The sequence below is a fragment of the Cololabis saira genome, chromosome 22 (genome assembly GCF_033807715.1).
Source record: "Cololabis saira isolate AMF1-May2022 chromosome 22, fColSai1.1, whole genome shotgun sequence".
In the NCBI taxonomy this organism is placed as follows: Eukaryota; Metazoa; Chordata; class Actinopteri; order Beloniformes; family Belonidae; genus Cololabis; species Cololabis saira.
In genome coordinates, this window is record NC_084608.1 from 9,559,728 (window position 1) to 9,581,432 (window position 21,705).

At 40.4% G+C, this 21,705-nt stretch overlaps 1 protein-coding gene across 1 annotated transcript in view; it reads right to left on the reverse strand.

The window, feature by feature from the left end:
- prkdc (protein kinase, DNA-activated, catalytic subunit) overlaps positions 1-21,464 on the reverse strand; it is a 49,538-nt gene extending 28,074 nt beyond the window's left edge. The window contains exons 1-35 of the mRNA XM_061712981.1: positions 21,158-21,464; positions 19,643-19,719; positions 19,455-19,559; positions 18,857-18,931; positions 18,551-18,659; positions 18,346-18,458; positions 18,026-18,125; positions 17,885-17,940; positions 17,756-17,786; positions 17,509-17,666; positions 17,275-17,421; positions 16,939-17,103; positions 15,715-15,883; positions 15,391-15,440; positions 15,154-15,270; positions 13,898-14,044; positions 13,601-13,710; positions 12,304-12,463; positions 12,027-12,113; positions 11,820-11,939; positions 10,334-10,493; positions 10,136-10,245; positions 9,217-9,304; positions 8,944-9,107; positions 8,683-8,835; positions 6,401-6,508; positions 6,086-6,312; positions 5,874-5,968; positions 5,448-5,550; positions 4,272-4,405; positions 3,218-3,448; positions 2,903-3,129; positions 2,617-2,825; positions 2,356-2,488; positions 360-518 (exon numbers count right to left, since the gene is read on the reverse strand). Coding sequence (XP_061568965.1) covers positions 360-518; positions 2,356-2,488; positions 2,617-2,825; positions 2,903-3,129; positions 3,218-3,448; positions 4,272-4,405; positions 5,448-5,550; positions 5,874-5,968; positions 6,086-6,312; positions 6,401-6,508; positions 8,683-8,835; positions 8,944-9,107; positions 9,217-9,304; positions 10,136-10,245; positions 10,334-10,493; positions 11,820-11,939; positions 12,027-12,113; positions 12,304-12,463; positions 13,601-13,710; positions 13,898-14,044; positions 15,154-15,270; positions 15,391-15,440; positions 15,715-15,883; positions 16,939-17,103; positions 17,275-17,421; positions 17,509-17,666; positions 17,756-17,786; positions 17,885-17,940; positions 18,026-18,125; positions 18,346-18,458; positions 18,551-18,659; positions 18,857-18,931; positions 19,455-19,559; positions 19,643-19,719; positions 21,158-21,320 — 4,560 coding nt within the window. The 5' untranslated portion in view covers positions 21,321-21,464. The remainder of the gene's footprint in view (positions 1-359; positions 519-2,355; positions 2,489-2,616; positions 2,826-2,902; positions 3,130-3,217; positions 3,449-4,271; positions 4,406-5,447; positions 5,551-5,873; positions 5,969-6,085; positions 6,313-6,400; positions 6,509-8,682; positions 8,836-8,943; positions 9,108-9,216; positions 9,305-10,135; positions 10,246-10,333; positions 10,494-11,819; positions 11,940-12,026; positions 12,114-12,303; positions 12,464-13,600; positions 13,711-13,897; positions 14,045-15,153; positions 15,271-15,390; positions 15,441-15,714; positions 15,884-16,938; positions 17,104-17,274; positions 17,422-17,508; positions 17,667-17,755; positions 17,787-17,884; positions 17,941-18,025; positions 18,126-18,345; positions 18,459-18,550; positions 18,660-18,856; positions 18,932-19,454; positions 19,560-19,642; positions 19,720-21,157) is intronic.
- Positions 21,465-21,705: the final 241 nt, after the last annotated feature.

Below are 21,705 nucleotides of genomic sequence, written 5' to 3' on the forward strand. Positions count from 1 at the left end.
TCTTCCTCTCTCTCACACACACACACACACACACACATGTGTTCATCTGTAGACAGATGACTGTTATTCCACTGATTCAAAAACACCTCCTCAGTGTCCGGTTTAATCTGAAAAGTGGGGTCACAACAATCTGCGTACAATCTGTTTTTGTATTATTGTACTGTAGGTTTTTTTTTTTTTTTTTTTCTTCTGCACATTTATATATTATTTTGTACAGCCATGCAATTGTGGGTGGGTTGGGTTTAAAAGATGGCATATTCGATAGGGTTGATTTCTGTTTTTTTACCATTCTGTTATTGCCTAAAAAATACAAATAAAAAGATTTATAAAAAAAAATAAAAAAAAGTGGGGTCACGAACCTGCTGACTAAGAGAAAAGGCGAGCTGGAGCAGGCCATCGGCCACTCTCCTGGTGTTCACGTCCATGGATGGAAGAGCCTTCCTCTCTTCTCCTGGTGCGATGCCTTTATACACCGTCATCAGAAGTCGGGAGGCAAGGGATCTGCTATAAGAGGAATCCTTTAAGAGAAAAATACAGACACGTGAGAGAGTAGACTAATCAAACAGTATTTCGGTATTTAAAGAAAAGTAACTTGCATACATAAAGAATCAGGGCTGCAAATGTATCATTGTATTAATATTACAAAGACTGTTTGAAATGCAATGAGTGGAAATCCATAACGTTTCCTTGTATTCACGGTCTGAATGTCAATAACCTCTGTCGTCCCATCACTGTAAAAACAAACGTGTTCTTTTTTTCTTTAGATTGTACGACAGCTCTCAGCTCTTATTGGTAATGTCTGGATGCCCTATTGTTTTGTAAGGATATACAGCACGTATATATTAAGTTTTGAAAGAATTTGGGGGTCCAAAAGAATAACATCGCCGATACAAACAGCTGAAATGAGTTTCAGCTGGACTCTCCCTTAGAAATGGGGTGAGAAACTCGGTCATCCTGAAGAGAGTCAAGAGAAGAGTAGCTGCTCCTCCATATCGAGCGGAGCTTCCACATCTGGTGAGGATGCCTCCTGGACGCCTCCCCAGGGACGTGTTTTGAGTGTGTCCAAAAGGGAGGAGGCCACGGGGAAGAACCCGCTTATCCCCTCATGATCCACTCAACAACTTCTTTATCTGCTACTGTGTTGTTGTCAAGCCCTGACTGTTGTTATTCCCACTTCCGTGGTCTCATCACTTCCAGAGGGATTCCCAGGCCAGTCAACAGCTCGGCTTACTGTGGTTTGCGTATACGTGCTGGAACAGCTCGAGTCAGAACCTCATTATCTGGCTCTAATAGCTTGATTTCAAGAACTCCAGTTCGGTTCAGCTACAACCCGACTGAGGTGTATTCATAACTTTTAAAAACTCAATATCAGTCAGACTAAAGCAGTAATTCGACTTTCTCTTAGTGCATGTAAATACTGAGTAACAATACATTTACCACAGCATTTGTACAATGTTTTGCACAATATGATGTTTGCATTAACAAACTGTAAACATCCGGTAAATACTGCTCACATTTTTGAGGATCTTGCACTTTTGTACTTCTAGTTGGATGTTAACTGCATTTTGTTCAACCTTTTTTCAGTGATGTTCCCCCTGTGAAATATTTTTTCAGCCAAGTACCTCCTAACCAGCGCAAAGCACTTTTGGTTGTAAAAAAAAGACCTAAAACAGAGCACTGTGCCATCAGTAACTGATTTATTAAACATAAAAATATTGCTGCTACGCTTCAACCACGACTCCATCGTTGGTCCAAGTGATTGACAGGTGAAGCCAGGTGATTGACAGGTTAGGTGGAACCATCCTGGTGTGGGGGATACTCTGCCGTTTTAGGATAATAAGTTGAATAGCCTACTCCTGAAGATACAATTAATTTTATGAATTTAGACTTATATTTTCCTCAATTATTTATGAAATATTTATTTTTAAAGGATTTTTGCATGGATGCTACGTTTTAAATATATGTATATTTTAAAATCTCACGTACCCCCTGGAGTGCCTTCACGTACCCCCAGGGGTACGCGTACCCCCATTTGAGAACCACTGGACTAAAGGATCGTTGATCATTTTCCAATAAATAAACAGGAACTCCACCCAACTGGATCTATTGTTTGGACTTTTTTTGTTGCAACAGTTTGAGGACATCCTTTGCCTTTCCGACCGAGGCCATAGGCTGGCCTCCACACACATGTGTGAGTGGATGTTGGCAGCAAAGCAGAAAGATATAAACCCGGTATACTTCAGTCATTTGATTAAATACTAAGTTCTATTGTCATTGCAATTTTCAACAACACTGTAAAACACATGTTTCAGAAATATCGTTATAAACTATTAACATTTTGGTCGATCGTCATACCTTGCTGTGCAGAATGGAGTTCAGGAAACCTGCTTTATGTATCTGTTTACAGGAAGAAAGCAGCATTTCCATTTGGTCGTGGCGGCTGACTGCGCTTGACTGGTAAAGGTCTACAGCACACAAGTCCTCCACACTGCAGTGGGCATCCAAGAAATACAGGAGGATATCAGATCAGAGGAGTTTTTTTCTGTCTAAATTCAAAAAGACATCCATCTGATTAAAGAAATTCAATGATTTTATTCAATAATTCAACTTTCGTACCTTTTATGAGAAATTTTTGCCCGCAAGCTGCTTTCGAGATGACTGCTATAAGGCGAAGCCAGCACAGCTTTGAGCAGGGGAACGCAGACTTCCGGCAGCTTCTTCATCACCTCCACATCGGCCATGTTGAAACCGACAGCGGATGGCTCGCAAACCACCGTTGCAACCAACTCAAAGAATACGGCACAGAAGACGTCTTGTTCCAGGAGCTGTCGATAAATGTTTCAAAGTCATGAGGACCACTTTCAAAAGCAGAGGCGGGACCGAGTCTGCAGTGATGGGATACCTTCCAAAACTCCTGGTCTCCTTTGACAAGAATCATCGAGGCAAACTCCAGCAGCCGGACGACGATGGTGCATTTGCTGTAGTTGTACTGCTCCACCTCTCTTGGGCTGAAGTGAGACGTCCGCTCGCCGAGAGGGAAGCAGCTCTCTGCTGCTGCCAGGTCACGGGCTGCCAGCTCCGTTAGGAGGAAATGTGTGGCTTTCAGGAAGCTCGATTTGTCTTTTGAGCCTGAGACGTAAAAGTAAAAGAGGAGTTCTGTAAATCCCTGATATTGAAATAAAAAGAATCATCCCACAATCACACAAACAGGACGTACTCAGAAGGTGCTGAGGCTTGACGATGTGCAGCCCGATGAAGGTGTTGTAGCAGTCCAGAACGGCCAGCAGCAGGTCCATCCACTGCAGCGTGGCTCGAACGCTGAAAGGACCCGTCAGGTTCCTGAGAGTGGGCTGGGAGAGGAGACCCCCACCCTCCAACCGCGAGATCAGGAAGTCGATGCCGTGCTCCTTCAACATGTCGTCCAACCACTGAGGTGGAGATTGCTTTCCTGACTCACACACATTCAGGAGATAAGTCAGAAAGATATAAAATATAAAGCTGAGCTTCTTCTAACCCAGGGGTCGGCAACCCGCGGCTCTAGAGACGCATGCGGCTCTTTAACGCCACCCTAGTGGCTCCCTGGAACTTTTTCAAAAATGTTTGACCTTTTTTGTCCTTTTTTTCTTTCTTTTTTCCTTTTTTTCTCTTTTTTCTTCTTCTTTTCCTTTTTTTCTCTTTTTTCTTCCTTTTTCCTTTCTAATCTCGACATTTCGACTTTTTTCTCAAAATTTTGACCTTTTTCTCGACATTTTGAGTTTTTTCTCGAGATTTTGACTTTTTTCTCGACATTTCAACTTTTTTCACGAAACTTCGACTTTTTTCTCGACATTTCGACTTTTTTCTCGACATTTCGACTTTTTTCTCAAGATTGTACTTCAACATTAATCGTGACATTTCGACTTTTTTCTTGATATTTTGACTTTTCTCGACATTTCGACTTTTTTCTCGACATTTCGACTTTTTTCTCGAAGTGCATAATGAAAAGAAAAATCTTCCCCCAGTTATAACTAATATAGATACATGCAGCATGTGTTTGCCTTTATTCTAAGGCTTATACAACACTTAATTTTTTGCGGTTCCAGACATATTTTGTTTTTTGTGTTTTTGGTCCAATATGGCTCTTTCAACATTTTGGGTTGCCGACCCCTGTTCTAACCCAACAGCATGTGACGCTGGTCTGTGGCCGGGATCATTGATTAAAAATAAATGCAACGCTAAAGGTTGTACTCCATTTAGGAGGAAAATTTTGCCGTTTTTTTGTTTTTCCTCACCTGGGAGCAGGGGAATAAATTCAAAGAGGAGCTCCATGCATTTGTGGCGACACTCGGTCTGCGGTCGGCCGCACTGCTCCAGCAGCCACGCCACCACATTCGGCAGACACAGGCGTTCATCGGGGGAAAACCCCCTGAAACAAATAAAACAAGAAAATTAAACATAAAGAACCCAGTATTTCAGCTCTGAATTGAACAAATCAGGTGTTGCGCTTTATCTTACGTGAAACTTTGGCTAAAATGCAGAAGTGTTTAAAAAGAACATGAGTCACCTTTCATGACAGTTTCTTAAAGTAATCATTTTCTCTTATTGTCCCTTTCGGGGCCTACAGATGAATGAAAAATACGAAGAGTCACCGCTGTTTAGCAGGGTAAACGTGTTGTTAGACGCCAGAATGGGGGAAATATTGTTAATGGCTCCACCCGTAACTCTGGTTAAAGTGTTATGGCGAAAAGACCGGAGAAAGGCAATGATCAAAAATGCTTGTATCCGCAGCGCGGGCGTCAGATCAGGCAGGTTAAAAAAAAAAAAAGAAAAAGCATTTACCGTTGTGTGTATCACAGCATGTACACTGGTGGTTATTGTTTCCATCTAATCAGAAACGTGATCAGTAATGAGGGTGATGATTAAATCATCCTCCCACTGAATGATGGTCAGTGGTTAGTCTGCTATCCTGCATTTGTCGGGGTTCATTTCACACTCACATTCCCGGTGATTAAATAAACATATGCACTTAGACTAGGACACTGGTGTGAGTTTTACAAGTATTATTGTCCATCATTTTAAAACTAGTTAACTTGGAGCTGATAACGCTGCACCCACGGTGGTGCTTTGCCTCCAGCTACGCCCCGCTCACCAAAACACATCACACTGTTTACTAGGAAGAAAGAGGACATTATCAATCTTTCCCATGAACATTTAGCCTATTTTTCTTAACAGTGCTTCAGTTTATTTATTATTCATTTTATCTTTAAACACATTCTGCTGCGCATGGGATCACTGTCTTGGCATCTGGGTCTCATATTCTAATACTTGGGTTTGCAGAGGACTTCAAAGGAACTTTTTGCTGCCAAAGCAAACCCAGATGTCAGCCCGTCCCAGTGTTTGACAGTTGGTATAAAAGTGCTTCAGCTGATAAAACCTCCCCCCATAGGGACAAGTAAACTAGCGCTGACCTTGGGACTCGTCTCTTGTTATTGTGCTGGTTGAGACTGACGGCTTTGTGTTTGATTATCCTCTTCAGATGGTCGATGGCGCTGCAACACTGCTGCAACGTACCTGCGTTTCAGAGAGGACCAACAAAAGCTCTTCACCCTTCTACAAATACAATTATCTTTTAATCGTACGCTTACCCCAATTATACTATCAACAGACACTGAATATCAGCAAATCATATCAATTTTTGTAGTTTTTAAATATTTTAATCATAATTACATGTGATATTTCAACATACAATTGTAAATGTATTAAATACAAATCTGATTTATTATTATATTTTATTTATTTATTTCACCTCAGTGAGTGAGTGATGCAGCACTACACTGAAAATAGACTGAAATCTGAATGTAATATCTGTAAAACAGATGTGGAGGAACATTTACCCATCGATCGCTCGTCCGAGTGGGCCAGAGCAAGACTTTCCACAAATATGACGAGAACTTCAAAGACGAACTGCTCCACCAACGAGTTTTCCTCCCTGAGAAGTTCAACAAATACAAATATCAAGCACGGCTAAAAAGTCACACATTTCACTGCACTGAACGTTTCTTTTTCAACGTTAACTGAAGTGAAGACGGAGAGAAAAGTATCACACCTGAACTGTCTGTAGATGCTGTTGAACGCTAAGGCGGCACCAAGTCTCTTGAAGCCGTTGGGGTGGAGAGCCAGGCTGTAGATACGCTTAAACAAGGACTTCATGTTGGTGGGGCTCTTCTCCTGCTGCTTGGGGGTGGTTTGCTTGATCGACCACTTGACAAACTCTTCGATGCAGCGGCCACAGAAGTCTCTGAGAGTGCTGTCCAACGGGTCGATCACACCATCCTGGAGACCAAGAATGCAGAAAACATCAGGAAAATTCAACTGAACCTCTGACGCAGCGACGTAACTTTCATTTGAACATAAAACATACCAGAATAGCCTCCAGAACAGCTACCGTATCTTGGCTCTCAAATTTCTTGTTGTTTGTGTACCAGTGAATGAGCTGCATAACCAGTGGCTCGAAGAGCTGCCTGGTCACCTGGAAAGGAAGCTCAAACTGAGAAACATGGAGGGAACCCCCACCGATCCCCTGCACCAGCCCAGCATCACAATACTACAACCTTTAGCGACAGCAGAGACCCGGTATCTGCTTACAAATACAGTCAATATATTTAACATTTACTTCAGTTTACAGACAGATGAAATCTCCGTCCCTGATTCTATTCACACATTATTATATGAAGTGACACAATGGTTTATCGCCTTTTTACAAGGTGAAAAGGCCCAATCTTGACCCAGCACTCATGTGTCTGGTTTTCTGGTGCGTATGCTGCTCGTTGTATGAATAAGACCATATCTGTTTCGTCTGCAGCTTGAATGAAATTCAGAGTTTGAAACTACGTGACAAAACGCCTTTTCTCTGCTGTTAGCGTCTGTGGTTTCACCTGCAGTTGCACGTTGGCTTGACCTTAACCACTGTGCCCTGGAGACACGCCACAGACACCAGAGGTCTTTTTCTTAAGTTTGATACAGCCAACAAGGGTTTAAGTCATTTCTGTAACCCAAGAAGACATGTATCTCACTTGAGATACACCTATGTAGTATTTGAATCGGATATCAGTCCAAATATTTACAAAAAAAAGGTTGATCAGATATGGGAATAGTATATCAATCCATGAGTTGATCCCCTCACTTTAAATGTACTGCTGATGGATGACACGTACATAGATCGTACTTATATGAATGTTTAGTTTCAGCAGCTACATTTTATTTAATTTATTTAAGTTTAATTTCATTTTATTTGATTATTTAATTATTCAGAAAACTGCACATTTATGTTTTGTTGTTGGAAAGAAATGCTGAAGTGCTGAATCCTGCTACCTTTAGTCTCGTCTACTTGGTGAAGTACGTGTAACATTTAGGATCAAGCAGTCAGAAAAATGTGTAAAATGCAAATAAAAAGGTATATAATTCAGCCAGTCTTGACCCAAAAAGGTGCCAAAACCTCAGCGTACTTTATAAAACTGAAGTTGGCCCGGAGACGACGACTCAGGAACTAACTTCAGCTCTGAAACTGACCAACTTCAGACCGTGTAAGTAAAAGGCAGCCCAACTTGTGCTTGTTGTGATGCTGCAATTCGCTTCAACTTCAACCACAGCTGCACGTTAAATTGAAATGTTGTCATTTGGGTAAAAATGTATAAAAAAGTGCAGCCAAGTTAGACAAAAAACTCAACAGTGGATAAGGACCTGTGTATTTTCATCCTTTAGATCCTTCCCTTCCTTTTAAATAGAGTTTTCACAAGGGAATATAATAATACTTCATCGCTCCAAAAGAAACAACGCGCATTTCCAATAACTGAAGATTCATATTATTAAGTTATTACTTTTCTGTATTAATTATTTTTTTAACCAGATGTTCAGTTATTTTGAAAAGTAATATGGAAAAACTGTTGTGGGTTAAAATCCCTGATGGATTGTGGTTGTTCAGAGGCAGCTCAGTTAAACTACTAATAGATAGAAGCTGGATAGTACCGTATTGCCCCGAATATAAGACGACCCTGATTATAAGACGACCCCCTCTTTTTCAACACTCAAGTTTAAAAAAAGACTTTTTGAACACCAAACTCAATTTTTATACAGAATATAATTACAGTACATCTGAAACAATGATTATAACAATATATTCGAGACAAAAAGCATGTTCTTTTGCCTCATTCAAATCATCATCTTGAAGTTTGCATCATAACTTCTCCTCAGCTGCCGGTTTACCTGCCGATCTTCCGCCCACTTTTCTCCAGATTGTCGCTATGTTTCTCCTTTTTCTGTTATCTCTTCTCTTATTTTCTTCTCTTTTCTTTCATACCGCTATTTTTATTTTGATTCTTCGTGACAGGGGTTCGCTTTGGCCTGGGGAATTAAGTTCAGCATTTGCTTTAAAGATATCTGGCGCCATCTAGCTTTGTGAATGGGTATAACGTCTAGACCCTGAATGTAAGACGACCCCCACTTTTTCGGTCTTATTTCAATGCGAAAAACACCGTCTTATATTCAGGCCAATACAGTAGTTAAATCCATCCTTCTGCACTATTATGATGTCTGTCAGCTTTAACCTCCATGTCTCACAACTGCAAACTTCCTAATTCAAAGATGTTGGAGATTATTTTAGATGTTCCGTCATAAACTGGATTTATCTTGATGGATTATACGTGCCTGGTCAACGTCGCAGGCGAGACGCAGTAGCACGGGAAACAGTCGTCTGTGCAGCTTGTACATAGGCGGCAATCTGTTCTCCCCTTCAACCATCTGAGCGCTTTTCCCCACCATGTAGACCACCAGGCTGTGCAGCAGCTCGCAGGCTGCCACCTGCCAGGACGAGACAAATGAGACGATGCTGACACTTCATTTCTACGGACACATCAGAATGCCAGCACTTTCCTGAGATGACAAAAAGGCTTTGAATGGCTCACATACTTTGGTTTGTCTGTCACTTGTGGACAGAGCCAGTTCGCTGATGCGAGGCAGAAATGGGTCCAAGTAGATGACTGGCTTCATATCGGTGAACGGCACCGCAAAGCTGAGCCTTTTCTCAGAATCCCAGGCGACAAACTTCTTCATCATTTCTTCTGAGGATACCACTAAATGCCAAAACAAAGGATTGTCTACAAGCCGTCCACACAGCACGACACCCCAGAATACATGGGACAACTAGAAGAGAGGTTTGTGGGCCGTTTCATGAATCCTCACCAGTCACGAGGTTTCTATTCAGCTTTCCTCCAAGGTGACCAAGCAGCTTCACCACTCTGAGCTTCACTAAGTCAAGAGGAGCATCTTCCTGCAAATAGAAGAAAATGTATAAATAACTGCACTAGGGCTGGGCGATATGGACCAAAAGGCATATCTCGATATTTTCTAGCTAAATGGCGATACTCGATATATATCGATATTTTTTCTGTGCCATAATTGGGGTTTCCCCCAAAGCATTATAGCATAGCATCTCTGTTAGCTTCATTTTTTCTGAGGCAAACCCTTAAAAAAACAGTCAGTTTTAATACAAAGCCTCGTGCCAAATGTCACACAGGTACCTTTATTAACAGAGGTCTGCACAATATCAAAATGTATAAAAAAAATGAAATAAAAATAAACTGCCTGCATATATAGAATAAAAATGCTTCTTGAATAAAATAAAACAAATTTCCCTTTCCTGCATAACAATTAAATTAAAATACACTGTGCAATTAATGAAATGTAGACAGTAACAGGCAGACTTTTCCACTGAGGTTGACAGTTGTGCAAATAACAAAACATTTGTGCAAATCTCAAATAAAACATTCAAATCAATTTGTCACAAAATAAGCTATATCAAAATCATAAAAAATAAAAAAAATTAAATATTTTTTTAAATCGATATAAACGATATTGTCTCGTACCATATCGCGTTTGAAAATATATCGATATATATTAAAATCTCGATATATCGCCCAGCCCTAAACTGCACCATGAAATGCAGCACTCGTCCTGTCTCTTAAGATTATTCTTTGTTTTGGTGTAGTAACGTTTCTTTATAAATCAATTAAAAGTTATATGGGGACAAACAAAAACGGATCAACATTTTTGAGTCGCTCCAAAAAACATCAAGAAAGCATCTTTCCCCGTCAACAGTTACCACAGAAAGCTTTTTGGATTCCTTCAGGAGCCTTCTCATCACTTTGCCGTATCCCTTGTCAGTTTTCGAAGACAGAGAAGATATCACCTCCCAGTTGCTCTCATCTTTGCCTGAAGTGAAAGACATCCAAGTTAATTTAATCCACGTCAAGTTTAAACCGTTTTTAAATCTAGCACGCCCACCGCTCTTCCGTCTTACCGTTATTGGAGGTGGTTTTCAGGTATCCATCCAGGAGAGGCAGGATGCTTGTGTAGCAGGGCTGCATGGTCTCCAGGGGAACGTGGGAGGACCAGTCCTCCAGAGCATCCAGGGCTGCGTTGGCCAGAGGAGCGTGGCTCAGACCCATCCTCAGAGCCGTCTGGACACAGGCAAGAGCACAAATACAGCTGGCTGTATTTGAATGTTCAAAGACGGCTAATCTCGTTTATCTTACTGTCAAGGTACAGTCAGAAGAAGATTCAGTTATGTGATTTAACTCTTTTAGCTCCAAAAGAGCACTGATTTTAAAGTGGATATTAATAAACTATTTATAATAAACAAAGTGAGAAAAGAGTGGATGTTGATATTTTTTATCATGGCAGTGTAAATGCTTAATTTGGTTTGTTAAAGTTGACATTTATGCTGAAGCAGCAGAATATTTGATCCATATATCCCCCAACCATTGGAAAATCATTGCAGCAGTCAGCATCAGTCATTCATTCATGATCCTCCACCTATGTTAGCACTTATCTTGGATATATTCTATTAAACCATAACTTAATTTTAAAAACGATTTAGCGCCTACACTGTTACCAACTCTTGCTCATCTTCTGGCTAACTCATATTCACTCTTGGTATCTACAGTAGTCGTGTTTATGTGTAAAACTAACGAAATATGAGGCTGATTTTGTGATAAAACTGCAGTTGGTTTTAAAAGGAGCGAGTTCTTCTAGCTTTCATGCACTGAAACTGTAGCAGTGCTCCATGAGAGGCATCAGAGATATTCCACACTGACGAGATGATGCATGGATATTAATGAAGGCATGCTCTTCTGGTCTCCTAAATGAGCTCAGTTTAAGCGCTGTGAACAACCTGTGAGTGCATTAGAGTTTGGATTGAGGATCAAATATGGATGTGCCTCGTATGATCGCTGAGTAAGTTTTTCACTGACTAAATATAGATGATCATATGTAGCTAGGTAAAATCTGCAAAGCACTGTGAGAGAGGCGTCTGCGTTGCATGATCTCAAAGAAGTGTGATGATAATGATAATTTCTGAAAGAATGAGATTAGAGTCGAAATTATTCAAATATTTGTGGTTTGAGCATACTGAGATCATGGACTGAAAGAATCTGTTGAAATCTCACCGGATGTTCACTTTTTAATCTGTAATAAATCATCTGAGGAGCAACTACGAGTCTAAGCGTGCACTGCAAAAGCAGCCCCTCTAGTAATAAGACTAATATTCCTTAATCTAGTCAGATTTTCTTGCTAGAATTTCTAAAGTTTGCAAAGCAGTCTAAAATAGTCTTATAGTTTTCTTATAGATTAGTTTCTACAGCATGAGGTTCAAACTCACCTTTTGACTTTTGATGCCATCTCATGCACTTTCATGCATATTTCATGCTCCATAAAACCATGTTTATCAAACAAAAACTGTAATATGAGGAAAACATGACAGAATAGTGCTGATAAAGGATTCCTACCTCCAGAGCAGGACAGTAGGCCTTCAGGTCCAGAGCCACCATGTTGTGGTGCAGTGAAAGAACAAACGACAAGCAGGATGCCAGCAACTCATCTTTGTACTGCTTCATCCTGACGCACACCTATTAACAAGCACACGGCTTTAACACACACTGCATTGCCCATCAGGTAATTGGTCAAGTAAGTTGCTTTAGAAAATAAGAAGCTACCTCTTTCCCAAACTTTGAGAAGAGGGCAAAGCAAGCCATCTTCACTGGGTCACTCTGAGGAGATGTAGAGCTTCTCAGACCAACTCCCTGTTCAAAAACACATTTGGATCGTGTAAATTGTACATTTAATCTTAGGACAGCGTGGTATAACAGCAGCCATCACCACACCACACAGGTGCTCTGACATTAAGTCCAACGTGATAGCTAGATTTGTCAAAACACAAAAGGTAAGATGAGGAGGAGAATGTGCAAAGCTCTCTGCTGAAACCATTTTTACCTGGTAGTACTTTACTTTTTTGGCAATTTTCATGGTGACGGTCAGCAGCTTGTAGAAGCCACTGACGAGTGGGTTTCGTATGGAGTGCAGGATAAGTTCATGGCTCAAGGGATACATCCAGGAGTGGAAGTACTCCAAGTGTTTCACCAGCAGCAACTCGCTGTAGAGGGATGAAAACAGACAAACAACAGAGCAACCGTTACATGAGGTGGATAATGAGAGTTATACAACTCTGACACTTGATATGATGATGCTTGATTCCCGGGTGGATATTGTTGATACAAGTCAAAAATTAGGTAAAAAGTGCAGACGTGTTGGTTTAACTATGACACAACAAGGAAACTTTGCAACAGGGAGGGTCCTCCTTAAGGTAACAGTTAACGGTTAAGTTGTCTTTAAGATTTTTAAGAGGGACTTGTGTTTGGTGTCTTTAGAGCTGGGATGACGCGTCGCAGTCATCGATTACATTCATTTTTCAACATGAATAATGTAAATCGACACGTCGCATTCAAATAAAATAAACTTCCCTACAGTCCATGACAACATTGCTGCAACTACGCAGCATGCAGTTAAAATATCTTACTATTTCGACAGCGGTGCACAAACATGTGAAGACAACACCCTGGAGGGTTGTGTCAAGCTAAAAACATTAATATCTGTTAACCTGCTTGTCTCTTTCCCCCACAGGAATGTTCGATTATCAAACACTGACATAGTTTGATTTTATTATAAGTGTAATGTTATGTTAATTTGGTTATTAGTTATAAATGCACCAGTGTAACTATGGCAACCCTCTTCTAATAGAACCGTTATAAGTCCTGGTGCATTATTTTGCCCTAATAATCTCAGGTGGATTCAACTACAGTTGGACAGTAATCGGAGTTGAACTGTTCAATAGACACTGAGATGTTGAGATGTTGAAGAATTGAAAGATAGTGAGCCATAAATCTTTGGTTTTAAGTTTCGTAGTGTTTCTTAGTGGTACTACTTGGAGAAATAAAAGCAAAAGCATCTTCGGCACTCTCTCTCAGCTGCCTTTTATTTGTACTTAATTTTTGTTTTTGTATCGTCTCTGACTTGAATTGCTTATTTATTTTGTTGGATGAAACATCTGGCGTCTAAATGCAATATTTTGCAGAACTTAATTCATCTCATTTGATTTCATTTTAAGTCAAATGTCCGCTGTCGTGTAAACTACTAAAGTTTCCCCACATCTATCATGAGTGACAAGGACAGGAGTCCAAAACTACAGTCTTTTTTTTTTTAAGACAAAAAATACCACCTGGGAGGACCGTACCTGCAAAAGTCCACCAGGTTGATGAAAGCAGTGAAGTCTTTGACCTTGTTGGGTAAGAGATGAGCTGTGGGGTCGGATGAGGGCAGGAAGTGGGCTGAGTCATCTGGAGCCTGACAACAAGGACATCAGTACGGAGGATTACAGCCCGGTTCAACAGGCACAAAGCTTTATGACTACCTAATGAGTCCCACTGAATACATCTTAACAAAATCATGTTCATTTGCTTACAGTCCTTGTACAGTTCTACTAAATGCTTTCTATGAATGTGCATAGTAATGTGACAGAGTGAGACGTCACCTCCTCTCCTGTTATTTTCTGCACAGACAAGTCCAATTTGTCCACGATACGCAGAATTGATTTCACCAACTCATCGTACAGAAGATGGCTCAAAGACCCGAGAGCACCATTCTGACTTTCAAAAGCTCCGTCCAAAAACCCCGAATCCTGCAGGAGAAGACAGGACACGTGTCAAATCCAAAACTGAATTAAATTTCCCATCTAAACCCATTTCTATCAGCAAAAAGATGACTTTCATTCAAACAACAACAATATCAAGATGGGTTCAAAGGCATGCAGAGTCACCACCATCATTTCAAGTAGGTTTATAGCAGAATAATGAGTGACTTTTAGTAATCTGAGCTGCTTTGTGGAGGTTTTTAGAATTTGTCTTAGAGTCAATGAGGAGTCTTAATCAAGGCTCTGTCCCAATACTCCCCCTACCCCTAGTTTTCATCCCTACCCCTAAATTTTGCGCGTTCCCGTGAGGGTAGTGGTGTCCCAATTCCTCTTTCCACCTAGGGGTAGTGAAGAAAAGTAGTGTAGTGGCTATAAATCTGTCCCTACGGATCGAGTGTTTTTGGATGCTCACTAGTTTGATCTAGGGACAGAAACATTTCCCAGAATGCTTTTCGTCGTCATTTGCGGACTGATTAAAAAAAAAAACATGGTGGACATTTCTTATTTTTTAGTGAATAAAATCAATATTTTGATTTAGTTTCTGCATAAAAATGCTGTTTGATTACATTTCTAGCGAGAAATATATATTTTACTTTCATAATATTCACTCAGTGGATGTACATAATCACTCACTTGCATGTTGTTGCTAAGTCTTTTTCAAACCTCGTCAGAATAAAGGCTGATTTATGGTTCCGCGTTACACCAATGCAGAGCCTACGGCGTAGGTTAAGTAACCTACGCCGTAGGCTCTGCGTCGATGTTACGCGTCGAAGCGCGCCGTACGCCGTACCGTACGCCGTACCGTACGCCGTACCGTACGCCGTACCGTACGCCGTAGGCTCTGCGTCGATTTAACGTGGACCCATAAATAAGCTCCCGAGCCGGCAGGCAGAAATCTCGAAATTTTCTAAGCAAATTTCTTAACAGGCGTAGCTACAACTGTTAGATTTCATCTATTAAACCAACATTTATCTTCCTAAATGATTTATTTCAGCCAGCGGTTATTCTTAACAGAGCTGCAAGTGTGATGTGGACTATAAGCAAACAATCTGTGAAAGTAATACAAAAAACTGTTATAAACTGTAAAAAGATGGTACCTTCAACTGATCACAGTCTAAAAGCGTTTTAAACAGCGGAAGGTAGTTGTTACTGGAAGGAACTTTCCATTTCCCCGTCCGAACCTGAGAAGACTCAGAGGGAGCACCTCCAGCCTCCTGAGAAAAGGAAAGGAAGCACAGTTCTCGTAGTTTTTACAGAAAAAAATACATGAATATTTCTTTGAGTGGATTGACTGTCAATGTAACAAATACATTTTGGTTAATTGTACTTCTTACCTCAGAAATCACAGTGGGTTTTGAGCAGACACGAATCAAACCCTGGTGCACTGAAAAACAAGCACTGATGAACATTCTGTTGATGTTGTGTGCTATCTTCAACAAAAGCGGACATACAAATACACAAACCTGACTTGTTACTGTAAAAAAACAAAGGGAAAATCGCATACTACATAACATCAGAAACTCTCAAAGTGTACAAAATGTCGGGTGACAACTTTAATATTTTCAAACAACAAGACAGAACAGGTGTATTTCAGCGTTAAGTTCACCATCTATCTGTCCCATCATCCAGAACTCATTGGGTAAGCGTGATCAACGTACCCACAGAGCTGATAAAACTCCACAGAACGGGTCCTTTAGAGGCTACGGCCACCAAGACTTTGATGATGGATCTGCAGCAGGTGAACTGCACTCTCTCGCTGTACTGGGGGTAGCTGTCAATCTGCACCACGAGCAGGCGCTCCAGCAGCGGCGTGTACACCTCTGGAATCTGAGGATGGAGACACGAGGCAGAAATTCATACAAGAATAAGCTTTACGGCGCTGTGGGGAGAACGTCCGCACTCTCCAGTTCCCTGCTAAGACCAACCTACTCCCACCTCTTCCGTCTGATTACAAGTGATCTGTTCAAAACTAACTAAGATTGAAGATTCTATAGAGAACAGAGCTGCTCGCTGTTTCTTGGGGGTTCATAAATTTGCTCCGATTCTGGCCGTTCAAGGTGACATGGGTTGGCTTCCTGGTTCCATAAGACGTAAATGTGAGATGATTAGATTGTGAGAAGACAGGGGTCAATAAGAAAGTTTTTATTTGGAGTAAATTAAATGGCTCGCCATGGGCTAAAGAAATATTTGCATTATTTGAAGAGGTTGGATTACAGTATATGTATAGTAATAACTTAACCTGTGCAGGTGTGGTTATTTGCTTTATTCGAGACCAAATGGTTAAATGATATTTTGTTTAAACCCAAATTACTAACATACATCCAAATCAAGCACAATTATGGCCGTGAACCTTATGTCAAAGCAAACCTAACAAGAAATCAAAGGTCTTTAATGGCTCAGCTGAGAACAGGAATCCATCCCTTGAATCTTGAAGTCGGCAGATTTAAAAACATTCCCGAAGATGAAAGGTGGTGTGAATTATGCGAACTTAATCAAGTGGAAAGTGAATCACATTTTCTGTTATATTGCCCCCTGTATGATGAACTGAGAACTCCATTATTTACTGAAATGTCTGTTAAAAACCCAGAAATGTTCTGGTGCTCTGATGATGATAGAATGGACGGGTTGTTTAACTTCAATGTTTTTAAGTTGGCTCATTTTGTTTCTGAAGCCTGGATAAAGCGTCAGGATTGTTTATATGTTTAATTGGTACAGGGTCTGTGGTCTGGCTTTCATTTGCTTTATGTTCCTTTTTCTTTTTTTGGTGTCTTGTAAGCCCACTCGGGCTGGGCACTTCATGTGCATGACACGTAAATAAAAAGTTCAATCAATCAATCAATCAATCAATCAAAAAAACAAAAAAAACAAATCATTTTATTAACCTTGTCCAGGTGAATCAGGACACTGGCTATAGAGTCCAAGAAACTGGGCAGCTGGTAGAAGTTTTCGTCCTCCTCCTCAGACTCTGTCAGGTACATCTGCTTGCAGCGCTGGATCAGTTCCGTATACATCAAGTCCACATCTTGTGGGCAAACTTTCTTGCATGGCTGCAATAAAAAAGGGGTTTATGTGAAGGACACTCGGCTGCACATGAACAACAGATGCTACAAGACCAAACTTGGAAATCGTCTAATACTTTGCATTTAGAATATCAAAAGAGAAGCAATACAGAAATGAATATTTTAGCGTTTACAGAATAGAGGGAGCGGTTAACGTACAGCTGCAAAGAATCCATATCCTCTTATAGCAATAGACAGTTCTTTGTGTGTCGAATCCATGGTTTTAATGATGCCGCAGAACTTCTGCATGAAGAACTTCAACTTGCTTTTGTGCTCTTCAATATTGTCAGCCACCAACATTGCAACCTAAAATAAATAATTGTCATAAGATCATTACAGCAGAAGCAAAAAACACATAAACTCTTCTCATGTGAAAAGCTGTGCTGCTTTTACCTGCTTGAGAAAGGCTTCAAGTGCATAGTAACTTGTTTTCTTCATCTCAGCATTGATGTGTCCACACAGCTTACACATGGTGTCAAACAGAGCTCTGTAGTTGTCCATCAGGCAGCTGCTGAACTGGGCTGCATGTCTGGAAAACAGTCTGAGCCCCGCTGATCAAGAGGGAGGCAGAAATGTTACTCTTAAATCAGTTTTGACATCATTTAGCCAAAAAGAAAAGAAAGAAAAGGGCATTTCTTACCAAATGTGACTGCATAGCGACTCATTTCCATCTGCAAACAAAACGTTTAAAACAGGTTCAATGTGCCACTTTGCAAATTTGCAAACATTATGTCAAATATATTAACTTAATTTACTCAGCAATATTCACCTGGGGAGTGATCGACTTCATGGCATATTGAAAAATCTCCTTGGACGTTGCAGAGTCTACAAGTCAGAAACAAGCACTGATTTATGTCCTGAAATACATTAGATATATAAGAGATGCCTAAATAAACAAGTAGCCAGCCACCTTCCTCCATGGTTTTGGTAAAGTTGACCATGAGGGCAGTGATTCCCCTCAAGCATCCAGCAACGACAAAAAGCTTGGGCTCCTTCGTTGAAGAGGTCATCTGCGAAGAAAAGGGGAAAATTAAATAAAGCACAGTAAAGCTGCGTGGCTCTGCAACTCTGTCAGGTTGCAGCTGTATTCAAATATTAATGCCATTGATTCAGCATACAAGCACATGTGGAATATGACCAAAAACTCCTCATCTGTTCATGACAAGTTCATGAGGTGATTGAGGAAAAAAAAAAAAGCCCAGAAAAGTGTTTGTCATCTGTGAGACGCACCTGCTCTCTCAGCTCCCCAAGATAAGCTCTGTAGAGTTTATCTGAGTTGTTGACCATCTCACTGGGATGAACCTCTGCAAGAATTCCCAGCAACTCGTAGATTTTACCCAGAACTAATGCAAGAGCAGCAAGAAACGCATACAAAGTCAATTAACTCTTACATTAAGTAATGTCAAATTAAATCTGAGCTTAAAGGCTCTCTCACCGCTATCGGGCAGTCTGCTCTTCTGACAAAGCTCGCTGTAATATTTGTTGAATACCTCACAGATTCTGAAGTCTGCAGCGACACTGGAAGCTTTCGTTATTTGGAGAACCTGTGAGAGATATTAGTAAGAATTAACTACTCATAGAAACCTGCAACAACAGCAAACCAAGTATTTGTCATCTTCATGATCAACAGATCCCTCACAAACTCATGAGTTTGTAGAACTAGTCTATCGTGGATCGCTTCGTCTAGTCTGATAGTACACACTCACCTTAAATAACTTAATTTATGTCGGAGGAAACAAACCTTGATCAGGAGATCGATCACTTGAGTCCTACATTTGGCAGCCTTATCCTTTGTGTACACGGTCATGCACAAGTCCTGCAAAAGAGAATGAAAGATTACCCGACATTATCACTGGGTGCACCCAGTGATTACATGTATAAAAGCAAATGTTTAGTAGGGACCATGCAGTAGTTTGGTCATAGTCTGTCCCATTGATGAACACCAGAGCCCAACACTGTGAGCACTTGGTTGCATTTAAAGGTCATCTTTAGACACAGTGCCACTATTTTTGAACTTATAAAACAATATAATGCATAACTTAAGTTGGAAAAGCTGCTCAGACCAGCTGTACAGTATCTGCAAGCATTATTATAAAGGCATGAAAGAACTCATCAGCCTGCAAGGGAGATAATAAAATTAAAAACTTCCAACCGCACCTTGAAAGAGGAGCGTTTCACCATAGTTGACTGTTCAGGAACAAGTAAAGACTCAAAAACAACCAATCTGTGCAGCTGGTTGCATGCATTTTTTCACTAGTTAACTCAGTAAAGTTTGGAGATCTAGTGCTACAACAGCAGTCAATGATGCTGAAAACTACACAAACAATGAAAACACTTACTCTTATGTCAGTGGCATATGTTTTCTCCCAACCTTTGACTCTCGGTGAGACTTTGTCCAGAAACTTCTCCAGAAAAGACAAGATGTCATGTCTGGTGTCTCGTAGCTGAAAAACATAAGTCTGTTAACACTTTAAGTTCCCACTTGACTACATGATCATTTAGTTATGAGATGGCCTACGTTGCTCACCTCCTCCAATGCCAAAGACTTCCTGAGGAAGATGAGCAGTCCATAGTCTTTTGAGAACAGCAAGGAAGTCTGTAATGCTGAATTAGAAGATGGAAAGAGGACAATCTCAATGTTAATAAGTGTTTTGCTGTATTATGCTTTCGTCTTATAAACTGTAAATTAAATGCATATCTTTATTTTCAAAATCTTGTAGTAGTGGCTACACTAAATGTTCTTTAAATATAGGTTTTTAAAGGATTGTAAAATTAATTTGATTGCCCTGTGTGTACATTTCATGCCACATCATCTATGCCTGCTAATTGAGGCACCACCAGGCATGCGCTGAGGGGAAGATCAAGGTGTACTTCAAACACGTCAGGGAAAAGTTCAGCACGGACTGGGGTTGTAAAAACAAATATCAGGACTTCTGAATATGCCTCGGACCGAAACTAAATCCAATATTAGGTACTTGAAAGAATATGGCACCACACCGAGCCTGCAAAGAAAGGGAAAACCATCCAAACTAAACACAAACTAGACAAGATCACTGATCAAAGTCAATTTCAGACTCCCGGAACCTGTACCAGAATGTACTTCAGTCAAAAGAGACACAAATGTTACTTCATTCATGTTACTTCTTCAGCATCAATGAAGACAGTGCATGTGGAGGAACCCAGCACCAGCAACATCTCAACAGTTAGGCATGGTGGCGGCAGCATCATGCTGTGGAGATGGTGCTCTCCATTCAGGCCTGGAAAGTTGGTAATAAATTGTTAAGGTGCCTTTTTTTTTAGAAAAACCTGAAGATGTCTTTCTTGAGAACTGAAAATGGGCCAGATGTCAACCTTTGAAGCATAGTAATACAGGACTGTCTCAGAAAATTAGAATATTGTGATTTTCTGTAATGCAATTACAAAAACAAAAATGTCATACATTCTGGATTCATTACAAATCCACTGAAATATTGCAAGCCTTTTATTATTTTAATATTGCTGATCATGGCTTACAGCTTAAGAAAACTTAAATATCCTATCTAAAAAAAATTAAAATATTCTGGGAATCTTAATCTTAAACTGTAAGCCATAATCAGCAATATTACAATAATAAAAGGCTTGCAATATTTCAGTTGATTTGTAATGAGTCCAGAATGACATTTTTGTTTTTGTAATTGCATTACAGAAAATAAAGAACTTTATCACAATATTCAAGTTTTCTGAGACAGTCCTGTATAGCTAAAAAGAGGACAACTAGAACGGCGTTATACCCTCAGAGTGGCTTGCAAGTTGTGTTAATGCAGACAAAAAAGTACAAGATCTGGTAAATAAATCTTTACCTTATCCTATACCTTATCTTTACATAAACCTTATTGGTGATTTTGAAACGTTTTCTGCTTGACGAACTGATAGCCATCTTGAAATAATCTACAGAGCACCTTATTCAACAAGGTGCCCTTTGATATCAACAGGAGAAATATGACAACATAAACATAAATAGACTGATTTGGGGGTTGAGGTTTCACCAACTTCGTGGTCTTACCGAGGTCATTCTCGGTGGAAGTTAGCATGCACTCTTGTCCCAAAACACCGACGATATCGTGACATGTCAAAGCTGCAGCTCGTTTGTCTTCGTCTGAAAGTGACTCGTGAAGTTTGATGAGAAGCCCTTGGATCCCCGAAGCGGCGCCCCTCTGAGAAGACATAACTGCAACTCCTAATCTAACATTAACAGCATAAACTCATTTCTTTGGCCAATGCATCATCAAAAAGTCGCTTTGCAGTCTGCAACAACAGCGTAAAAATAGGACAAAGTGCTGCACGGATAGTGGCACACAATCACTTCACTCTCAAATCCCACACCAGGAACAACCAGGGCCGGAAGCTACCGCGTGTTACGCTCGAGAACTTTCAAAATAAAAGCCGTCTCGATTTTAATTTTTTTATTTTTTATTTCTTTATTTTTTTTAAATCGTGCAGGGTCAGAAGGCCTACCGTACACCAGGTGACAGGTCTCAGTGGTGTTTCCAGTGGATAATGTTTGTAGCTCTGCTTTCGCATTCTCTAGCAGTATTTTAGAAAGTCTTTATG